The following is a 21,751-nucleotide window of genomic DNA, read 5'->3' as shown; positions in this document are numbered from 1 at the left end:
TAAAAAAAAAAAAATCAAAGATAATTAAAAATGTATTTGTTTTGCAGACAAATGTGAGGTTGTCTCCAAATTTGTTTAAACCCGGCAGAGTAGCCAGTGTTCGATAGGAGAGAAAATCATCCAGTAGATATTTGGGCGTCTTTTTGGGGAAATATCATCAACGAAAGTTACTTGCTATTTTTTTACTGTCTTTTTGATTAATTCATTAGACTTGAAACTGAGACAGTGGTTTCATTTCCCTTTTCTATGGCACTCCAAGTGAAAGGAATAGAAGAGTTTTGTTACCAGTGGCATAAAGAACTCTGCTGACCACTAATCTGGCAGGCAGTAGAGAGAGAGTTCTAAGTGTCTGCAGTTCCTACAACCTAGAGCAAATGTGGCAAGAGAGCACATCCCAAAGGTGATCCAGCATCCTTTCTTTAATACCTAATTTTCTCTTGCTTCCAAAAAATGTTACTGAGAATGTTTATATACAGTACTCTGTGTTAGGCACTCCAGGAAATATAAATAACTCAGAATTTCTGTCCTAATGTAAACAGAAATACACACACATCTTTTATACATACGTACATACATACATTCACACTTAAAGGAATATATCAGGGGCACCTGGGTGCATAGTTGGTTGGGCATCAGACTCTTGGTTTTGGCTCAGGTCTGATCTCAAGGTCATGAGATTGAGCCCTGTGTCAGGCTCCACACTGAGCATGAAGTTTGTTTGGTTTTCTCTCTCCCTCTCCCTCTGCACCTCCCCCCACCCCCTTCAAATAAATAAAATCTTCTTTAAAGGAAGAATACGTACCATTAAGATGCTTTGAGCTAGAAGAACGAGAATACTCCTAACTCAAATGGAGTATAAATGTATTTTATACATAAAATAAAATATAAAGTAATGTATAAAGTATAAATGGGTTATTTCATATAACAAGTCCAAACTTTGGGGAGCTTCTGATGCCATATAGTCAGGGCCTACGCTCTATTTTTCTGCAGTCCTCTTAGCTTAGCCCTTCTGTTAGCTTTGTCTTCAGACCAGGTGACCACATGATTACGAGAACCATGGCAGTTCTGAGTATCATGGGCTGATAAGACAACATGGGGAGGCAGAAAAGAGAGTTTTCTCTTAAGAGATTAAGGGTCCATTATCAAGGAGATGGAGTGGATGCCATCTGGAAACCTGCAGTCGCACAGAGGAGAGGCATGAAATCGCGGCTGTGTACCATACGAGAGAGATAACAATCTGTAATGCTTGTACCAAAAAGAAAATACTCCCTGTTTCTCAGCTGCAGGGAAGGTAGAGGGGATCAAAGCAAACTTCCCTTGGGGAAGAGGTGGTAAATCCATCTGGGGACCTGTTGAGCTTGAGGTACTGCGAGACCTCCAGGTAGAGAAATCCAACAAACCATTGGATATATATTGGTGGAAGTCTCGGAAGTCTAGATCAAGAAGAAGACTCAGGTGGTGGTGAAGGCTTTCGGGATGGATGAGCTACTGGAGAGAGGACAGACGGGGACCAAAACGGAGATCCTGAGGAGCACTGACATTTAAAGTATGGGTAGAATAAGTGGAGAGTTCACAGAGACAGAATATAAAAATGAATCTTTTAATGCCATCTGTGTGTGGGATGGTGTAAGCCTACTAGAAATGACATTTTGTGATATTCACACATGTGATCTGGGTAAAGGACTGGTAAAAGTTAGAGACCTTTCAGTACCCATTATTTGCCCAGCAGCAGGTGCCCTTCTCTTAGAAACTGGTTGAATGAGACAGAGTTTCGGTGGACGTCTGGATGGACCTGAACAGTCCCCCACCCAATGCAGAACACGGGACCATTAACATTCTAAAATGAGTCTCTTTTTCTTTGCAGGAGTGGTCACACATTACTTGCTTTCTGGTTTTCCCGCCAAGAGGGAAAACTAAACCGACAGCAGACTATTGAACTGGGACATCACATCCTCAAAGCACACATTTTTAAGGTAATTAGAGAAGTTGAAGGCTTTTTTCTTTCAATCTCCAGCAGGCTTTCCTTAACACTGTGGATGAAGCTACTCATTTCAATGTAGTCCCTGCTTTTTGTTACAGAGTTGATCCACCTCCTCAAATTTGTAGCCTGTTCCTCTCTAGGTCTTTGGAAAGGGAACCACATTTGTCATCTCCCAGTTTAGCAGATTGCTAGGCTTTTCAGGAAATGTGCATGTATAATCATTTAGGTAAGAAGCGTATACACATACGTATGTGTACTCCGTATATGACCTACCATCTCCTGAAGACAGTCATGCTCTAGCAAGTCGTCGCAGATGTTCACAATGTCTAAAAAGAATCACTGAGAGCAGTTACTCTTTCAATTTTCTTATAATTGTGTTATGAAGATTTTAATATTCCTGGTACTATGATTTTCCAACTATCTGGAACCAACACTAACCTCTCTTTGAGCTGCTTCCCCCATTCTCCATTCCAATTGTAATCCCGGTTTTTCTCCCAGTAGTTTCAAAACTTCTAAGAACTCTAGGGCATCAGTGTCCCTCTCTCGGTACTCGCAAGGCTGGAGCGGACACACAAGGGCAGAGGAGACGGCACGTAATTCATCTGTCTGCGCCTGTACGGGCGTTCATTTGTTTATTCAGCACTTAATGTAGACATTGTCCTAGGGATACAGAAACAAAAAAGATAATGTCCCTAATCTCAAGGAATTTAAAGTCTAAGTAAGAGTTGTTGGATAAAGCACAAAAGTCAGGAAAGAAATTTGTTCTCATGGTCTTCCTAGCCCACAGTTTGCTATTGCATCTGCCTGCTCCAGTCCCTGCAGTCACATCAGAGTGCTTTTCCTTCCTCAGGATGGAGAAATACAAGTATCTTAAATAGTTCTCTGTGAGAGATACTGCTAAAGATAAAACGGTTCTCTTCAGAGAGAAAGATGGCATTAAGGGCAACTCCGAGAGCCTAGCAAATTCTTCCCAGTATATAAGCGCACAGCCGGAGAGGCCTGTTCAGCAGACATACAGAAGTGGAACCCACAGTGACAAGTCCTTTATTTGAATCATAATTGCCTTATCTAACAAATCACTGTACCAAAAATGACTCTACCCAGTGACCTTACTTAGCGGGAGCAGAATGAGACTAAAATAACAGGCCAGGTGTCTCATTCCAACTTCAAGTGGACCAAAAAGTGTCTGCTACTTCTACAAACTCTGAGATCATTGTCCTTCAGTCAGCTAGGAAAGTAACATAAGTATTAAGCATTACCGCTTTAAACACTTAAGCTTTTAGCCTCACCATCTGCCTAAGATCAGATACAAAGAAGTTAATTCCTGTCTTTTCTATACCATAAAATAAACAAATACCACATTAACAGATAAATGATACAAAGTTTCTTTGACCCAGGGTGATTATATCCAGTATGTGAAAACCTACATTCAAACCACACGCTCCTATGGTTGACACAGTTTTATCTGAAGTTGCTGCAGACAGCATGGTTGCCTGAGATCAGACTGGCTCCGTGTGTGATTCTGGCCGTAAATACTCGGGTGTGCAGCATATGGTGATGACGTGACTGTGGGCTGAAAAATGTAGACTTGGACTATGACTTTCCTCATGCTACACTTTTCAGGGTCCTTTAAATGCCCAGTGCTCCCTGTCGATTCACGTTAGCTTCTCCCAGACTGCTAGAATTTTCAGTCCCCCTCAGTTGAGGGTCATGAAAAGGCAAAGACAGACTAGTTATAACCAGGACCATTTAGAACTCCCAATTAGCAGTGACATATAATCCAATTTATATTTCTTTCTAATTAATTTTAAATCCCCTCTGTTTTATCTTTGTTCATGAAAAATTGTGTACAGTATCATTAACTACCTTTAAAGTACACGGTTATAGGCCTGATTCTGGATATTTGGCTGGCTAAGAAGCCCTTTTCATTCTTTTTGCTTTTAACAGCTTTATTGAGGTATCATTTATATTCCATAAAAGTAACCCATTTAGAATGTACAGATCAGTGACTTTTAGTATATCTATAGAGTTGTGTAACTGTCACCACTATTTGTACATTTCCATCACCCTAAAAATCCTCATGCCCACTTGAAGGTACTCCCCATACTTCCCTGGCAACCACCAGTCCGCTTTCTGTCTTGTAGATTTGACTTTTCTTCACATTGTATATAAACAGAATCATACAGTATGTGACCTTCTGTGTCTGGCTTCTTTCACTTAGCATGTTTTCAGGGTTCATCTGTGTTACGGCATGTATCAGCACTTGATTCCTTTTTCTTTCCCTAAGATTTTTAAAACTTATTTATTTTAGAGGGAGAGAGAGAGCGCGCACCTGCTCAGAGAGGAGGAGCAGAGGGAGAGGGACAAGCAGACTCCATGCTGAGCACAGAGCCCAGTGCAGGGCTCAGCTCATGACCCTGAGATTGTGACCTGAGCCGAAATCAAGAGTTGGATACTTAGCCAACTGAGCCACCCAGACACCCCAGTTTATTCCTTTTTATTGCCAAATAATATTCTGTTTTGTAGATGCACCATAGTTTGTTTATCCATTCACCAGTTGGACATTTGGGTTGTTTCTGCTTTTTAGCTATTATGACTATCGTTGCTATGAATATTAGCTTGCAGATTTTTCCCTTTCTTGATTTTTTTTAAATAAAATTATCCATTTTAAAGTGAACAACTAAGTGGCATTTAGTATATTTATAGTGTTAGTGTTCAGGTTTTTATGTGAACATGTCTTCACTTCTCTTGGATATATACCAGGATGGAATTACTAGGTCATATAGTAACTCTGTGTTTAACATTTTGGGGAACTGCAAATCTGTTTTCCAAAGGAGCTGCATCATTTTACATTCCCACCAGCAATGTATGAGGGTTCCAGTTTTTTTTTCAAGCCCTTGCCTAACACTTGTTAGGTATTGTCAGTCTTATGGGAGCCATTTTAGTGTGATGTGGTAGCTCACTGTAGTGTTAATTTGCACTTCCCTAATGACCACCAGTGTTGAGCACTAAATAGTTCTGTTGTGATCCTTTAATTGCCATTTTGATTTTTTTTAATCTATGAAAAGAAAGCAGGCTGTTTGTGAATTGTGGCCAGAGATATTTCAATCTACCTTGTAATGCAAGGTGTTTTGTTGGATTGAGTCTGGCCACCAAAAGGGTTTCAGAGTGCTCTTGCAATTCACTGCCTAAATGCTGCACTCTGAAATGTTTCTTTGACTGGTCAGTTCTATAACATTTCTTACCAGAATAGAACTGTTGGCCAAGGGGGAAAGGTGCTATACACAGGCATCTGGTAGGAAGAAGAAAGATCCTTGGACATCAGTCAAAAGGCATGGGTTTCAGTACAGACTCTACCTTTTAAGCAATCTGTTTTCTCATCTGTAAAATGGTAATAGTATCTAACTCTCAGAATTGTTATCAGGATCATAGAAGATATACAAAAGAGGTCCATTATAAGATGCAAAGTCCTAGACATATATCTAAGGTTTTATGATCAAACTTACTAGTAATAATCTCTTGCCTGATAGTAAGAATTAATAATGAGCATAAATTCCAGACGGTGAAATAACGTTGTCAGAGGTTACCTAGCATCCCCTACAGCAGTGATCAGCAAATATGGCTTTGTAGTCCGTATAAACTGTGTTGAAACCATTTAACTCTGCCATTGTAATTCAAAAACAGCTAAAGGTGATACAGAAATAAATGGATATGGTCATATTCCAGTAAAAAATGATTTATAAAAGTTCATGAAAGGCTGGATTTAGCTCCAGGCTATATAGTTTGCCAACCCCTTTTTTTTACCAGGATCTTTTCATTATAACCAAGCATGGCCACACGGTTAGTCAGATAAGAATGGTAATGATTTATTTCAGATGCTTGGATAACTATAGGTTATATCACTGTAGTCACTAATGACATATTTGTAAATAATTTTTCTTAACCTCACCTAGGGGCACCTGGGTGGCTCAGTGGGTTAAAGCCTCTGCCTTTGGCCTAGGTCATGATCTCAGGGTCCTGGGGTCGAGCCCCACATCGGGCTCTCTGCTCAGCAGGGAGCCTGTTTCTTCCTCTCGCTCTGCCTGCCTCTCTGCCTACTTGTGATCTCTGTCTGTTAAATAAATAAATAAAATCTTTTTTTAAAAAAAGAACCTCACCGGATGAGCCCCCTAGGTTATTTTTTGCCATGATCTTATGATACCTGACCCAGAGCTCAGATCCTTAAGATGAGATTGCTGTCATCTCTGTATGCGTTCCCTGTTTGTAGTCTAAACTACTGAGGAAGCTTTCTCCCAGCTGATAAACAATGTTGTAAATTTAGACTCTAACGAATATTTAAGGAAGAGACCCCATTACCATCCATCTCTGGCAGAGATCTCTTGTTGCCTGAGCAGTAGTTAGATACTGAAGAAGTACTTTTTCTAGTTATTTGAACTTAAAGCTCTCTTTAAGAATCCATCAGCTCACAATTTAATTACAGGTTATTTTTGGCTACATCCTGCCTGATAATGGGATCCTGCCTGTCATGTCTGTTGAGATGAATTTAACTAAACTGAAGCTCTTTCCTCTTATACCACATAGAAGCAAAGAGTCAACCCCACCAAGCAGAAGAAATCAGCAGAGCAAGTCCATGGCACAAGTCAAGTTCATCCTCCAGATCCTAGAGTATAGCTCTGAATTTCAGCCTTCTTTCCTGTGTATCTACTTCAACCTCATTGGGACCCTCAGTGCTGCTCTGTAGTCCATTTACTGGACCATTTCATTGAAATTCATTTGCCAAGGTCTATTCTTACTCAGTTCCTTTTCCCATTTCTTTTTCATCTGGCTCTTAACCAAGTCAACTAACTGCACAAACAGCCTGACTTATGAGTCACTGAAGAAATCAAAGCCATTGAGTGTGACTTCCCTTAACAACTTTTCTCCTCTCACCAAAAAAATCAATCTACAGTATCATCAGTTCTTACCTCAACTTTCTCTTGTCTCAGAGGAGGAAATATCCCTCTGTCCCCCTTTTTAAAAATTGTATTATATTTCAAACATACCAGAAATCAGAGATAACCAAATAATCAAATACTCGCTATCGGATTTAAGACATTAAAATTTTTCCGTATTTGCTCCAAATCTTTTTATTTTGAAGAAATGAAAATATAATACTTAGAGTAGAAGCCCTCTGTAACTCGATTTCTCTCCCCTTTTCAGAGATGATTTCTAGCCTAAAGTTCATATGTGTTCTTCTTATCCATATTTTGCATTTTCCAACATAGAAATGCATTCATAAACAATATATAGACTTACTTTGCTAACTTTTAAATTTGACATAAACAGAATCATACTCTTCATGAAATTCTCTTTTTTCACCCAATTTTATATATTCAAGATTTATCTGTGGGTGGAGATCAATGGCCAGTGGCTTTTGGTTTGGCTATACATTAGATTCTCCTGGAGAACTTAAATAACTTTTATTTATTTATATGACAGAGAGAGCACAAGCAGGCAGAGTAGCAGGGAGTGGGAGAGAGAGAAGCAGGCTCCCACTGAGCAAGGAGCCCGATGTAGGGCTTGATCTCAGGACTCTGGGATCATGACCTGAACTGAAAGCAGTTGCTTAACCAACTGAGCGACCCAGGTGCTCCTCTCCCAGAGCACTTTAAGCACACGCATGTGCATGCATGCACACACACACACACACACACACACACACACACACCTCTGAGCCTTACTCCCAGAGATTATCAATCATTGCTCTGGAGTAGAACCCAGGTTTTGTCTGTCTGTTTGCTCTTAATAGACTTTCTTTCTTAGAGCCGTTTTAGGTTTACATAAAATACAGAGAATCTCCATATACTCACTGTCCCACCAGTTTCCCCTATTATTAACTTCTTGCACTGGTGCAGTACACTGTTAAAATTGATGAACCTATATCAATACATCATTATTAACTGAAGTCCACAGTTTATATTAGGTCTTAACTGTGTCGTATGTTTCTGTGGATTTTGCCAAATGCCTAATATGTATCCACCATTAGAGTATCTTACAGAAGATTTCACTGCCCTAAAAATCCCAAAGCTATTAAAAGTACTCCTAGCTAATTCTGTAGAATTGGCAAACACATTGCGGAGAAAAGTAGCTCTAAGCTGCTCTCCTGGGCTCCATCCTATCCTTACTTGGGCTAGTAATTCTTCTCCAACCTGTTATTCCTCCCATGTCTTTGATGAGGACGATTTTTAAATCTTGTACCATTTTTCCTAGCTGTCCTTAGCAGGATCAAGTTTAGATCCACCATTACCCGAAGTAGAAGTATACCCAGGTCCCCTTGAGGAAAAATTATGACTTGGTATTCTGGGAACATTCAGCTTTTCTCTAACCATCTTAGGCTTTCTCGTTTAAAATTCCTTTGGTATCTTAAATGACCAAAACTGTCCTCAGTATCACACAGAAAAGAGAAGCAATTTATATTCAGGAAAACTAAACCCAAATTTATAGGCCCTGAGCAAAGGAGTGAGTTGCTATATCTTTCCAAGCTCCCTCTGATGCTGGAGACCTTGAGTAAAAGTAGAATTGCTATGTGACTTTAATAAGCACTGGTTCAGCATTATTTCTCTGTAGGATAATCTTCATAATATTCTAATGGATTAAATGAACGTATCTAAGGAATTTTTATTTTGAATATTTTATTTTATGTAAGTCGGTGTTTAAGAGAAAGTTGACTATTATAGATCATAGTCATAGTTTTGCTTTAAATATCATAGTTATAAAAGAGATAATGCTTAGCTGAAATCATAAAAGTAAAGCCATAGGAATAGATCAGATTGTCTAGGATAAAAAAGGACAGTTTTAAAGAAGACACTCAAGGGTGGAGAATGGGTCAGAATTAAATGGAGAAGCCAGCAATCAGCTACTTTATTTTAGTTGCTACTTTCCCAGCTAAGAATTCAGAATTGAAGTCCTGGCCCAGGTTTAACTTGGTCTAATGGAAGGAACATGAACTTTAGAGTTAAAAGGACTTGGCTTCTAACTCCAGCTCCACTTTTTAATGGCTATAGGACTTTGGGCAAATTACTTAGTCCTCTCTGGGTTGTTTCCTCCTAATAAAAATAGTAATAAATTCAGCTTCATAGGACTGTCATGGAGATTAAAGGAGCTAATGTATGAAAAGGCCCTACCATAGAACCTGACACATAGGTACTGAATAAATGTTGGATTCCCTTCCTTTTTTCCCCTTCAACCACAATTTATAGAGCTTGTCTTCCAATACCAAAAGCTCCCTCTATTGGACACAAATATTAATTTCTATTGATTTTTCTGTATAATTGGTTAATACAGTTTACAGTTCCTCAAAAGATCTTGGTGAGGCTCACACATAGTCTAGATTAGGAGACTGAGACCCAAAGAGGGAGTCAGAGGTAGGTTTCCTGGTTTTCCAGGAGGTAAGCTCTAGACCCTAACTTACCTTTAAGTAAATTATGATACATCCATATAATGGACTACTATGTCTCTCTTGAAATGAGGCAAAAATGTGTACATGTATGGAATATGTGCATAATATTTTGTTTAAAAATTAATAGAGGGGCACTTGGATGGCTCAGTCAGTTAAGCAGTTGCCTTCAGCTCAGGTTATGATCCTAGGGTCCTGGGATGGAGCCCCACATCAGGTTCACTGCTCAGGGGAAAGTCTGCTTCTCCTTCTCCCTCTGCCTGCTGCTCTGTGTACTTGTGTTCTCTCTGTATCTCTCTATCAAATAAATAAATAAAAATCTTTATAAAAAATTAATAGGAAAAAAATCTCATTTTTTCCCTCTACATTTTTAAAGTGTTTTAAAATTGGTTGTAGTATATGGCTCTTTCTGGATCACAATTTAGAAAAAAATTATTTTTTTTCCTGAAACAGTCAAGGAAATTTGGATACTGGATATCTCATATTATGGAATCCTTGTTAATTTTAGGTATCATAACAATGTTGGGCTTTTAGAGGAATTTACTGAAATATTTGGATATTGACTGATAAGAGGTCTGGGATTTGCTTCCAAATAATTCAGTCATGGGGAAAGGGGGTGGGGAGGTAGGGTCAGGAGTATAAATAAAACAAAGTTGGCCATGAATTGCTGGTTTGGACATAATTAGGTATTCTAGGCAAGAACAACCTGCTTTTCAAGAACACAGCAGGCAGGAGTAGCTTAAATTTTTTAAGAGATACCTCCCCAGATTCACTCATTAGGTGCCAGCTTCATTGTTAGTATCTTCCTTCCCTCAGGATTTCCCACTTGAACTCACTTCACCCAGATATAGGCAGAATAGTAAAACAACTACCAGAGAATATCTGACTATCCAGAAATTTTGAAAAGTATTCTGACTTCCTTCTGGAGAAGCCACAGTGAAAGGAGCAAACATTAGTGCATGCAGTGGGACCTATGCTGGTCATACCAGAGAAAATGTGTTGCTCGTGATGATCCAACCTATGTTGTTGTTTTCCAAAGATAAACAGATATGATCACTCTAGGGTGCATTAGGCAGGGTGAGGAGTGCTAACTGCTCTAACAAACCCGTAAGATCTCAGGGACTCGACAGAGGTTCATTTCTCTCTCCTCTTACAGTCCAGGGCAAATCAACAGGCAGGCTTCCTCCATAGAGTAATACTGAAATAGTCTGGGGCCTTGGAATCCTCCACTGGATCTTCCAGCCTACAGTCCAGAGGAGCAGTAGAAAGTGCGAGGGGTTGGCGGCGGTGGCGGGGGGTGGCGGTGTTGGGGCTAAGCCTAGACACAAGATACTGTTTCTGCCCATACTTAACTAACTAGAAGTCAGTCACATGGGCCATCAAACTGTAAAGGAGGCTGGGAAACATCATTTTCCCAAACGTCCAGGGAGAAAATGAGATGGAGATCGGTGACCACATTGCATTATCTTTGCCACAGTGTGTATTTCAGTAACTTGAATTTGAGAGATTGATTCTAGAAGGCTAATAGAAAAGGTATGGGGAAGGAATTACATCCAGACATAGCAGAAAAAGAAGGGTATTAAGTAGATTTGTGGCCAGAGACTGCTAATATAGAAACAATTTAAATCCACTTGTTCCTACAGGACTAGTCTTTGTCTCCATGAGTGGCCTGGCTTTGCTGGGCATGGACATAGTTAGGGCAAGACTCTATTCTCATTTCTTAGTACAACAAACCTAGAAGCCACTATTTACTCATGGTACTCTTCAGCTGGGCTACTAATTTAACTGTCTCTATTTCTTTTTCAGGGTTTGAGTAAAAAAGTTGGTGTATCCTCTTCCATCCTCCAAGGCCTCTGGATCTCCTACAGCACAGAAGGTCTTTCCATGGCATTGGCATCTTTACGAAATCTCTATACTCCAAATATAAAGGTAGATGCTTGTAGACCACAGACAGGTTAAAGAATTAGCTGTGCAAAAATAAAGTGAAGACATTTAAGTGGCAGTTGAACTGATCTTTGACTTAACCTTAGACTGTTTCCCGTAATCAGACTTTTATTGATAGTCTAATCTATTTTAAATGGTTGCATTTTATTCTGTGAATTGAAGACCAGACCTGTTGAGCTACTACCTTCTATAAGCTGGCTCTGATTTATAGGGTCAGGTCCTCGGGCCTCTAGCAGTAAATTAATCTCAGGTAAGCTTTGTTTCGGTAGGAGCTTTTCCAGCCAGCAGTTCACCCAGTAGAGGCTGTGTTCAGCCCTGTGGTGTGGGTGGCAGTTGGCTCTCACAACTGAGCAGTTCATGGAAAGGAGACATGTCACATCCTCTTCTAAAGGCAAGATATCAAAAAAGGAGCAAGTAGAGACTGATAAAGCAGTTACTAAATGCTCCTGGGGTGCTGTTGTGGGGTCCCAGATGACTTCATCAAAGATGACTGAAAGGGGGTGCCTGGGTGGTTCAGTGGGTTAAGCCTCTGCCTTCAGCTCAGGTCATGATCTCAGGGTCCTGGGATCGAGCCCCGCATCGGACTCTCTGCTTGGCGGGAAGCCTGCTTCCCCCTCTCTCTCTGCCTGCCTCTCTGCCTATTTATGATCTTTCTCTCTGTCAAATAAATAAATAAAATCTTTAAAGGTGACTGAAAGGATGCAACTGAAATTTGCCTGAGTGTGATTTCTGTTTACTTATTTCCAGGTCAGCCGACTGCTGATTTTGGGAGGTGCCAACATTAATTACCGGACAGAGGTTTTAAATAACGCTCCAATTCTGTGTGTCCAGTCTCATCTTGGTTACACAGAAATGGTGGCCCTACTGTTGGAGTTTGGGGCCAATGTGGATGCCTCATCTGAGAGCGGCCTGACCCCTCTGGGCTACGCAGCCGCAGCTGGCTACCTGAGCATCGTGGTGCTGCTGTGCAAGAAGCGAGCCAAGGTAACGGCTGCCCCGCCCGCTGCATCTCTGCAGCCCTGTGCAGTCTCCCTCATGGGAGTCCAGGCAGAGCACACCACGCCCAGCAGGGTGCAGAGCACAGGGAGCCCTGGCCCATTGTTGGCCCACTTGCCGCTGCCCCTTCTGCAGCGCATCAGGACATGGTTCTAGAACCCCCTGGGGGGCACTTAGGAAACTGCCTTTATCAGCAGCCACAAAAAGTCCCCACCTAGCAACCAGGGACTTCTCTGCTGAGCACAGAGGGAGGAAGGAGAAGGGAAGGAGCAAAGAGACTGCACTGAGAAGGGGGAACCGAACCATGCCCACAGCCTTTCATGTGTAGAGAAGAGAAGTTTGCCGTGGAGGTAAGAACAGACTCCCTCGGCCTAGCCTTGAAGACCAGTGTCTTCAAGGTATGAGAACATGACTCTGGGTTGATCCTCAAACCGACCCGAGGCACTCAGCAGTGTTTCTGCTAGCGTACTTTAATTCCCTGAAGACCTTTCTGAAAACATGTTTGCTTTATAGTATCTCAAGAGCTGTTGATACAAAAAAAAACTCAATTTCAAAATTTTGGTGAAAGGAAAAATGCTGATCTCAACAGTGCAAGCCTTTGGGGAAAATTGTAGCCTTGTGGCATTTTGTTTCAGTCTTGAAAACAGACTGAGGATTTCAGTGGTTTTGCACTGAAATATAAGTAGTATGTGTGACCTCATTCTGAGGTGTCCAGGATTCTTACCAAGGAAGAAAGGAGGCCTCTTGAGACTTTTGAGACCTGGGACCTGAGACTCTGCAGTGAAATCCCAGACCCTTGAGTGTCTTCTGTGACACAGACCTATACTGTCCACCTCTAATGTCCTATTCATCTGAATGAACATCTCTTAAAAAAGAACAACTGGGCCTTATTACTACTGCTGTCATTTCCTATTCTCATCTCACTGAGCCTTTCCTACTGCCCAGTTACCAGTCTAACCATCTGTCATTTTCCTCAGAGCAGGCATGGAAATCATTTTGCATTCATCTCCACACCCTGTCACACCTCCTGGCCTCCTGCATTACCAAGATTGAATTCATCTCCATGTGCCTCTGTCTCAAAACTCTGTTAATCCTTACCGACACTCACTTCACATCTGCCTCAGAGGAAGTGTTTACCTTCCTTTCCAAAGCACTTGCCTCCACCTGTATTTTTTTCACTCTTTTTCTAAATTCGCAACAATTTGGGTTGCCTGGGTGGCTTAGTTGGTTGAGCGTCTGCCTGCAGCTTGGGTCATGATCCCCTGGGGTCCTGGGACGGAGTCCCGCGTCAGCCTCCCTGCTCAGCGGGAAACCTGCTTCTCCCTCTGCCTGCTGCTCCCCCTGCTTGTGCTCATGCTCTCTCGCTTTCTATCTCTCTGACAAATAAATAAGTAAATCTTTAAAAATAAAAATAAAAAATAAATTCTCAACAAACCTATGAATGTCACCTATACCCCAAAAGACCGCTTCCCTCTCTGCTGCTAACCAGAAGCTACCATCCCATCTCTTCCCTGTGTGTCCACCAGTCCTGGCCCAAGAGTCATCTCTACGTGCCACCTCTGCTTCCTTACTGCCCCTTAACCACTTTTAGTCTGGCTTTCATGAAAGAAAGAGGAGTTAAATCATTAAAATTATAAACTTTGGTATCAAACACAACTTGGTCAAAGCCTCCATTTTTCTCCAAGTGCATGGACAAGTCATTTAAACTCTCAGTCTCACTATTTTCATCCATTAAAAGGATTAATGGGGGTCACCATGGGAAAAGTGAGAAAGTCTTTTTAAAAAGAGATAAAGTCTTGAGGCACCTGGGTGGCTTAGTTAAATCTCCGACTCTTGATTTTGGCTCAGGTCATGATCTCAAGGTCGTGAGACTGAGTCCTGTGTTGCCTCAGTGGGGAGTCTGCTTCCTCCTTCTCCCTTTCCCTCTCCTTTTGCCCCTCCCCCTGCTCTCTCTTGCTTTTTTTCTCAAATAAATAAATCCTTTAAAAAAGAGAGTGAGAGAGATGAAGTCTCTTTTCATCTCTTGCAGGGCCTAATACATAATATTCTTTAAGAAAAATGGGGGGTGGGCACACCCAGCTGTCTTAGTCGGTAGAGCATGTGATGCTTGATGTCGGGGTTATAAGTTCAAGCCCCATGTTCAGTGTGGAGAGCACTTAAAAATAAAATCTCTAGGGATACCAGGGTGGCTCAGTTATTAAGCATCTGCCTTCGGCTTAGGTCATGATCCCAGGGTCCTGGAATCGAGCCCCCTATCGGGCTCCCCGCTCGGCGGGAAGCCTGCTTCTCCCACTCCCCCTGCTTCTGTCCCCTCTCTCACTGTATCTGTCTCTGTCAGATAAATAAATAAAATCTTTTTAAAATAATAATAAATAAAATGTTCAAAGAAAGAAAACCCCTAACCTCTTGGCATTCAACTGAAGCTACTTTCTCAAAAGCCACAAACAACTGCCAACCACCAAATAAAATAACTTTTTCTCCTTTCTCACCCCTCCAAACCTCTCCATAGTGTTGGCAGTATTGACACAACACTTCCTAGAGCTTGCAGTGTGGCCCTGGTTCTCTCCCTGCCTGTCTGGTTGCTTTTTTCTCTTCCTTCTCCTAATATCACTATTCCCTGAGATTCTGTCCTCTGGTCTTCTCCATCCTCACACTCTCTCCCATGGCATCAGCACCAAAATACCGAAGAATATTAACTAGTTACTTGTAGGATGTTCTCCAGTTTTACTTTGAGATTTTCTCACTGTTAGATTGCGTTTATATATTCTCAGCAAGACTCCCACAGAAGTGCTGCTGGGCCCCTTCCTCCTGCAGCATGGGGGAGGGGTGGGTGAAGTTGTGAGGTCTGTTGCCATTGGGGGGGGGGGGGGGATGCTGACCTCGGCCACCTGCGTCACACTGTGTCTGCCTGGTTTGTCAGGTCTCAAGTTACTATTTTTCCCTTTGTAACCAAGAAGTATCTTTGAGGGAGATGCTTTGAGGCTAGGCCAATAGCTTGTTTCTCATGCTTTTGTTCATTGCTTTTAGGATCCATTGGAGATTCTTGCTGCAATGATGATTGCTATGCTATTTTTGCACTTTACTGCTTCCCTCATTCCTTCAACATTTATTAATTAGAATTCTAATGTAAGGAAGAGCAGACCCTTCTCCCCTACATATGTATTTGTTTATTCGTTTATAGCATTATGGATTCCTGTATTTACCTTATAGTAGGACCTATAACCCATTGCCATTATTATTTGTTGCTCAAATTGCCCAAGATTTGGCCTTTAGGAACTCCTGCAAGTTGGCTCCTGTGTCCTCCCAGTCTCCGCTAAGTATTTTTTGAGCTTTTCAGGATTTTCTGGCACTACCAGATTTTCCACACTCATCATTTACTATTAGTGCCCCAGCCCAGGAATTAATCATTTCCAAGGAGCCAAAGCACCTTTTATTCATTCCCTTAGTTTTTGAAAATGTAGTATGAGCATGAAAATTCGCAATGACTCTCCATTACCCCTGATTAAAATTCAGACCACTTAGCCTGGCATTCAGACCCTCTCAACTTTGTAACTGTAAGCTTTCCCTCCATGTACCTTACCTTTACAAAAACTAGAATTAATCATTTCCTATCTCAGCCAAGTGAGATGGATCTTTTCTTAATCCGTTTGGGCTGCTATAACAAAATACCATAGACAGAGTGGTCAGTAGACAGCACTTACCTCCCACAGTTTTGAGGCTACATCTCAAGAGTATGGTGCCTGAAGATTGGGTATCTGGTGAGAGCCTCCTGGTGCATAGTCACACCTTCTTGCTATGTTCTCCCGTGATGGAGGAGGGAAAGCAAGCTCTCCCGGGGCATGATAGTAGGATACTCAGCACTTCCCAAACATCCTGTCTCCTTGGAATATCATTACACTGGGGATGAGAATTCCAACAAATAATTTCAACGGCACAAAAACATTTAGACTCTAGCACCTTTCCTTCAGAATCTGTTCCTGATTCTAGTTAGGAATTCTCTCCAGTTTCATTGTACTTTTACTTTCCTTACGACATTCTTCATCCTTTGTTGGATAGATTTCTGTTGTATTGGTCGCATCTCCCCTACCTTATTTGAAAGTCCTTGAGAACAGAATCTATATTTTACTACCCTATTTACCTTTTCATCCTATGTGGTGCCTTGCACAAAGTAGGCATTCAGTAAACATTCGTTAAATAGATTGCTGGGTGAACCAGATGCAGCACTTAGGTTTCCAGTGCTCTAACTACCCCGGGAAGTCTACCCGCCAGAAAAGGCCACTCTTCTGTTGAAACTTGTGGCTGCCTTAACCAGCCTCTTCTTTCAACCTGAACGAGCAACCAACACTGCAACCATAAAAGCCACTATTGGAACATAGTCTAGCATTAGACTACAAGGATCTCTAGCCATTTTGGCCAGATCTGAGATTCTTCCCTCCCGTTGGAGGAAAAAAGTAGCCTCCGCCAAAGCTTAGTGGTCAAAAGTATGATTCATGATATGAGGTATTTTGCTTCTTTGGAAGACCAAAAAATTTGAGCTTCAAAATGTTTTTCTTCTCTTTCATGATTTCAAAGACAGGTTTTTGGGTTTTTTGGGTTTTGTGTTTTTTTTTTTTTTTTTTTTTTTTGGTGCCAGCAGAGCTGCGAGTCTTTCATGATAGATCTTGGTCTGAAAAGAACTATTCGAGGACAAAGGAGAATGTGCCTCGGGAAAACAAAGCTGGAGCTGGCAGTTTTGTTTTTTTGGTTCCTTTTTCTGTGAAAACAAAAGCCTGACCTTACGAAAAGAAGTTCTCCCCTGAGGGACATCTATCATAGTTCTAGCTCAGCAGTGATCTAGCCTGAGTAGGAGAGAACTTTCTAGATTTTCTCAGAGATGGATTCAGGGTTTGGGAAGGGATGAGTCTTGCTAGTCTAGTCATGTGCAGTGGACCAATGTAACTGGATTAGGAGTGTGGCCACAAATCTTTGTTCACATCCATTTCTCTGTTTTTCCTCTGAGGTGGATCATTTGGACAAGAATGGACAGTGTGCTTTGGTCCATGCTGCACTCCGAGGTCACCTGGAGGTTGTCAAGTTTTTGATTCAGTGTGACTGGACAATGGCCGGCCAGCAGCAAGGAGTATTTAAGAAGAGCCACGCCATCCAGCAGGCCCTCATTGCTGCAGCCAGCATGGGGTACACGGAGGTAAGAAAGCAGGTGCTAAGGGTTAGGGGTTTTAGACTATGTATTAAAGGACCTAGGAAACGGGGCAAGGGGTTGCATTATTACAAAATTACCTGCCCGATTAATGTGAATTAGCATTTTGGTCACTGATTTTGAGGAATTGAGACTGAATTCCATGAAACACTTGAATTCTCAAATACCAGCATATCTAAAATTATGAACACAACACGAGACTGGAAAAGCACTTTGGAAATCATCGAGTCCAACTCCTTCCCCGTTTTGCCACCCTTATTTAACAGGCAGTGACACTAGGCTCGTAGGGATTATTTAGTGAGCTGTACTCACATGAGTAGATGGTGTGGAATGGGAGGAGTACAATATTTGAAATCTCAGAAGGACCAGGTTTGAGTCCCAGTTTGCTACTCATTTGCTCTAGACCTTGGGTGGTTTACCTAATCTCTGAGAACCTTTGTTTCCCATCAGTAAAATTAGTCTAATATATTCTTTTTTACTCAGCTGGTATGAAAGTGGTTTGTAAGCTGTGAAACACTGTACAAATGGTATTTTTGCCCATTTTTTTACTAATCATAGTAATAATACAGTAACGAATGTATGGAATTGATAATTGCTGGGAAATGTTGAACATCCAGTTCTGGGAGGGTTGTGTAGTGTAACAGAAGTATGTGTGTGTGTGCATACATACTTAAAATTGGTATAAATGTTACTGATATGAGGGTACCTAGGTGGCTCAGTCGGTTATGCATCTGTCCTTGGCTTGGGTCGTCATCCTGGGGTCCTGGGATCAACCTGCATGTTGGGCTTCCTGCTTGGCAGGGAGTCTGCTTCTCCCTCTCTCTCGGCCACTCCCTTGCTTGGGCTCTATCTCAAATAAATAAATAAAATCTTCTTTAAAAAACTTTACTTATAATGAAGTATATGTAGCATACAGTTTACAAATATAAAATATACATTGTAGAATGCTTGATTTTTGTGAAATTCACATCTGAAGCCAACCTGTGGTTGCAATCAGCAATCATTTATAGATGATCTCTTTTGCTCTTTTCCCAATAATTTTCTTGTCATTAAATCTGCTGTGTGATCTATGTTAAACTACTTCTCACCCTCATACAAAAACTGGAGTCTTTTTGGGCGTAAGCACTAAATCAAATCTTGATTTATAATGTTTGCCAATTGCCAAGGTGTAAATGCTCCCCCGACACTTGCCACAGAGCTGCCATTGTGACATCACTCAACGCAGAGTTGCGAAGAGAGGCACAGGAACACACACCGTAGTGTGGATTTCCACCACACGATACAATACTCATAAATCACCTCAAGAGCACAGATAATGTCAAATGTAGTAAATAAGAAGGCATGAGATTTTATACTTTTAAACTTTGTTTTTCATATAATTTATTTTTATTTAATTTTTAATAAACATCTTCGTCGAAGAACCAGCTTACAGAATCTCTGCCCATGTAATACTCTGCTTTCGTGGTCCAGAACACACTGGCTCACCACTGCATGGGAATGCCTTGGTGTCCAGCTGCCCTGCCAGGTGACCCAATACGTCACCAATGGAATATTAAGTAAAACTGGAGTTTTTAGTATCTGTAGGTTGTTAAACTCTCTCTACAGGCAAATTCCCAGAAACAGAGCTGTCACTTTTCTTTTTTGTTAGTAGTCGTTCTCCCTTTATTATCCCCAAAATAGTCCTTGTACTTGCAAGCAGAAAAGAGATCATTGCTCTACTCTGATGAAATACAGGTCCTACATTTTCTTCATATTTGTTTTCTGGTTTTTATTGATTGCTTATCTTTTTTCTCTTTATTTTATTTTCTTTTAAAGATTTTTTATTTATTTATTTGAGAGAGAGATCAGGAGTAGGAGGAGGAGCAGAGGGATAAGCAGACTCCCTGCTGAGCAGGGAGCCCGATATGGGGCTCGATCCCATGTGTAAGTGAGTTATGTTCAAGAGAAACATATAAACTCTACCTGATTAAAGAAATGTCCATTGTGGCTGCTTTGGGTTTCTTTGCTGGGATAGTCGGTTCTGGTTTCTTCTATACGCGAGAGCTTGCATCATGCTTGGGTCATCCAGGCATCTTTCAGACCTCACAGGCTAGAGCCTGTAGCATGGTTTCCCACCTGAAGTTTGAACTGACACAACTTCTCATTTCAGATTGTCTCCTACCTACTTGATCTTCCAGAAAAAGATGAAGAAGAAGTAGAGCGAGCACAGATCAACAGTTTTGACAGTCTCTGGGGAGAGACAGGTACTTCTCATGGACATTACCCCCTTTTCTCAGTAATGTGTTGTGTTTGTGTGAAGATATTCGGCATCTCACACCCTGATTTTTCCTCTGCAAACCTTTGGCATTCTCCGCTGTATGGCTTTTGTACTGGAGATTGATTCAGCCAAAGTAAAAAGTCAAGCAGTGTCCTTCTTCCAGTCCTCTTTCCCATTGGACTCTCCAAATCACTAGCACCAGTGTCGTCTTTCAACCAAAACTTTAGTCTGCTCTTGTTTCCAAATATTTTTAGAAGACTGAAAGTTTCCTTACCATGTGCCAAACCAGAGCAGAAAATAGTTGTGGCCTCTCTCTTCTTTTATGGGATTCTTGTAGCAGTTAGGATAAATTTTTCTCCCATCAAAAGAACTCCACCTGCAGTTGTAATCCAGGAGGTTAAATTTGTATCCACACCTCTGGCTTAACCAGGTGTTACCATGACAGAGTGGTATCTGACATGGCTAAACTATACATTCGGAGTAAAGTTGCTCTCTGAATGCAAAATGGAGGTACCGGCCTCTAAGGCACAGTCCCATGCAGTCCCTCTTGATCTGTAGCCAAGAGATGTCTGTATTGCTTGGTACTTACTACACAAACAGAAGCTTCTTCCTTGTGGCCTTTGCAGGAAATGGTTGTTGTCTTTCCCCCAGGTCTAAACTGGAACATCTGGAGAAACATTAATAACCTTTTATGAGTTGTTATGAAACCAGGACACTGAAAGATGTGGAGGCACCACAGATATGTGTCAGATTTGCCAGGAGAAGAAGACCAATACTGAGATGGCCAATGTAGGGGGAATATTTTCTTAAACAAAGAGAGTGTGTGTTTTAGTTAGAGTGTTATTAAAGATAAAGGAGGCACTTGAATTCATTTAAAATTTATCACGACCTATCAAATTGTGATGTCTCCATTCATGGCAAATATCATAGGTAGGTTTCATGGCTTCTTTAACATCATGTAGAATGGTCCAAAGCTCGGGAATTTGCTTCCCCAACAATCCCTCCCTCTGCAAGAGCCAAAAGAGAACAGATGCCAGGCAGCTGCAGCTTAAGAGCCCATGACAGATTAAAGGAAAATGTGCAGCTGGAAACAGCTGCCATCTCTGGGACTCTAACCCGCAGGAAGCCAGAGGATGGCCTGAGGGGAAGGGATTGACCCGGGCGCCGGCCGTCCTGGAGCATGTATACTGTGACTGAGAGCTGCTGAAGGGACATGGTGCTTTACTGTTCCCATCAGCACAGCCTTGCCCAGCACAGTGTTGCTGAACCTCCCAACTGGCTCCTGATGCCAGCCGTACACGTGGAGCCCCGGGGGAAGCCCAGGGGAGGGTAGGAAAAAAACTACAGCCTGATAAGGATAATAGATGGGAATTATAAGGTTAACAATCATAGTGATGAATATCAAACACATTCTAGTGCTGTACTTGAACGAATTTCTTAAAAATGTTCAAGAAGGGAGTGAACTAAGTGGAAGACTTATTGATATGAATTTCTTATTAGAATAAAACTTTATGGGGGCACCTGGGTGGTTCAATCAGTTAGACATTGGACTTTTGATTTCAGCTCAGGTCATGATCTCAGGTTTGTGAGATTGAGCCCCGTGTCAGCTGTGCGCTGAGCATGGAGCCTGCTTGGGGTTCTCTCCCTCTTCCTCTGCACTTCTCTCTCTTTCTCTCTTCATCTGCCTCTGAAAAAAAAAGAAAAGGATAAAATTTTATTGCCTCAGGACCTTTTTAAATATCTCCCTTTAACATGCACAACAAAGTTTGTTACATGTATTTATTTAAATATGTACCATATCTCAAGATTGTAAAAAAAAAAAAAAAGATCAAAGCGTCATGTGAGTTAGCTTATAATCACAATTAGATTGTGTTTAACTTGATACATACATGAAATAATTTCAGGATTAAAAACATAAAATGCTGTCTAAATAGTGCTAGA

The 21,751-nt window shown here is 41.4% G+C and overlaps 1 protein-coding gene across 7 annotated transcripts in view; it reads left to right on the top strand.

The window, feature by feature from the left end:
• TANC2 (tetratricopeptide repeat, ankyrin repeat and coiled-coil containing 2) overlaps positions 1-21,751 on the top strand; it is a 365,238-nt gene that overhangs the window by 316,195 nt on the left and 27,292 nt on the right. For all 7 annotated transcript variants that reach the window (XM_059379772.1, XM_059379770.1, XM_059379769.1 and 4 more), the window contains 5 exons: positions 1,865-1,973; positions 11,223-11,345; positions 12,108-12,344; positions 17,356-17,541; positions 19,703-19,796. In XM_059379772.1, coding sequence (XP_059235755.1) covers positions 1,865-1,973; positions 11,223-11,345; positions 12,108-12,344; positions 17,356-17,541; positions 19,703-19,796 — 749 coding nt within the window. The remainder of the gene's footprint in view (positions 1-1,864; positions 1,974-11,222; positions 11,346-12,107; positions 12,345-17,355; positions 17,542-19,702; positions 19,797-21,751) is intronic.

Source organism: Mustela nigripes, chromosome 16 (genome assembly GCF_022355385.1).
Source record: "Mustela nigripes isolate SB6536 chromosome 16, MUSNIG.SB6536, whole genome shotgun sequence".
In the NCBI taxonomy this organism is placed as follows: Eukaryota; Metazoa; Chordata; class Mammalia; order Carnivora; family Mustelidae; genus Mustela; species Mustela nigripes.
The sequence above is the reverse complement of the archived record's forward strand: the minus strand, read 5'-3'. Positions and strand labels throughout refer to the sequence as shown.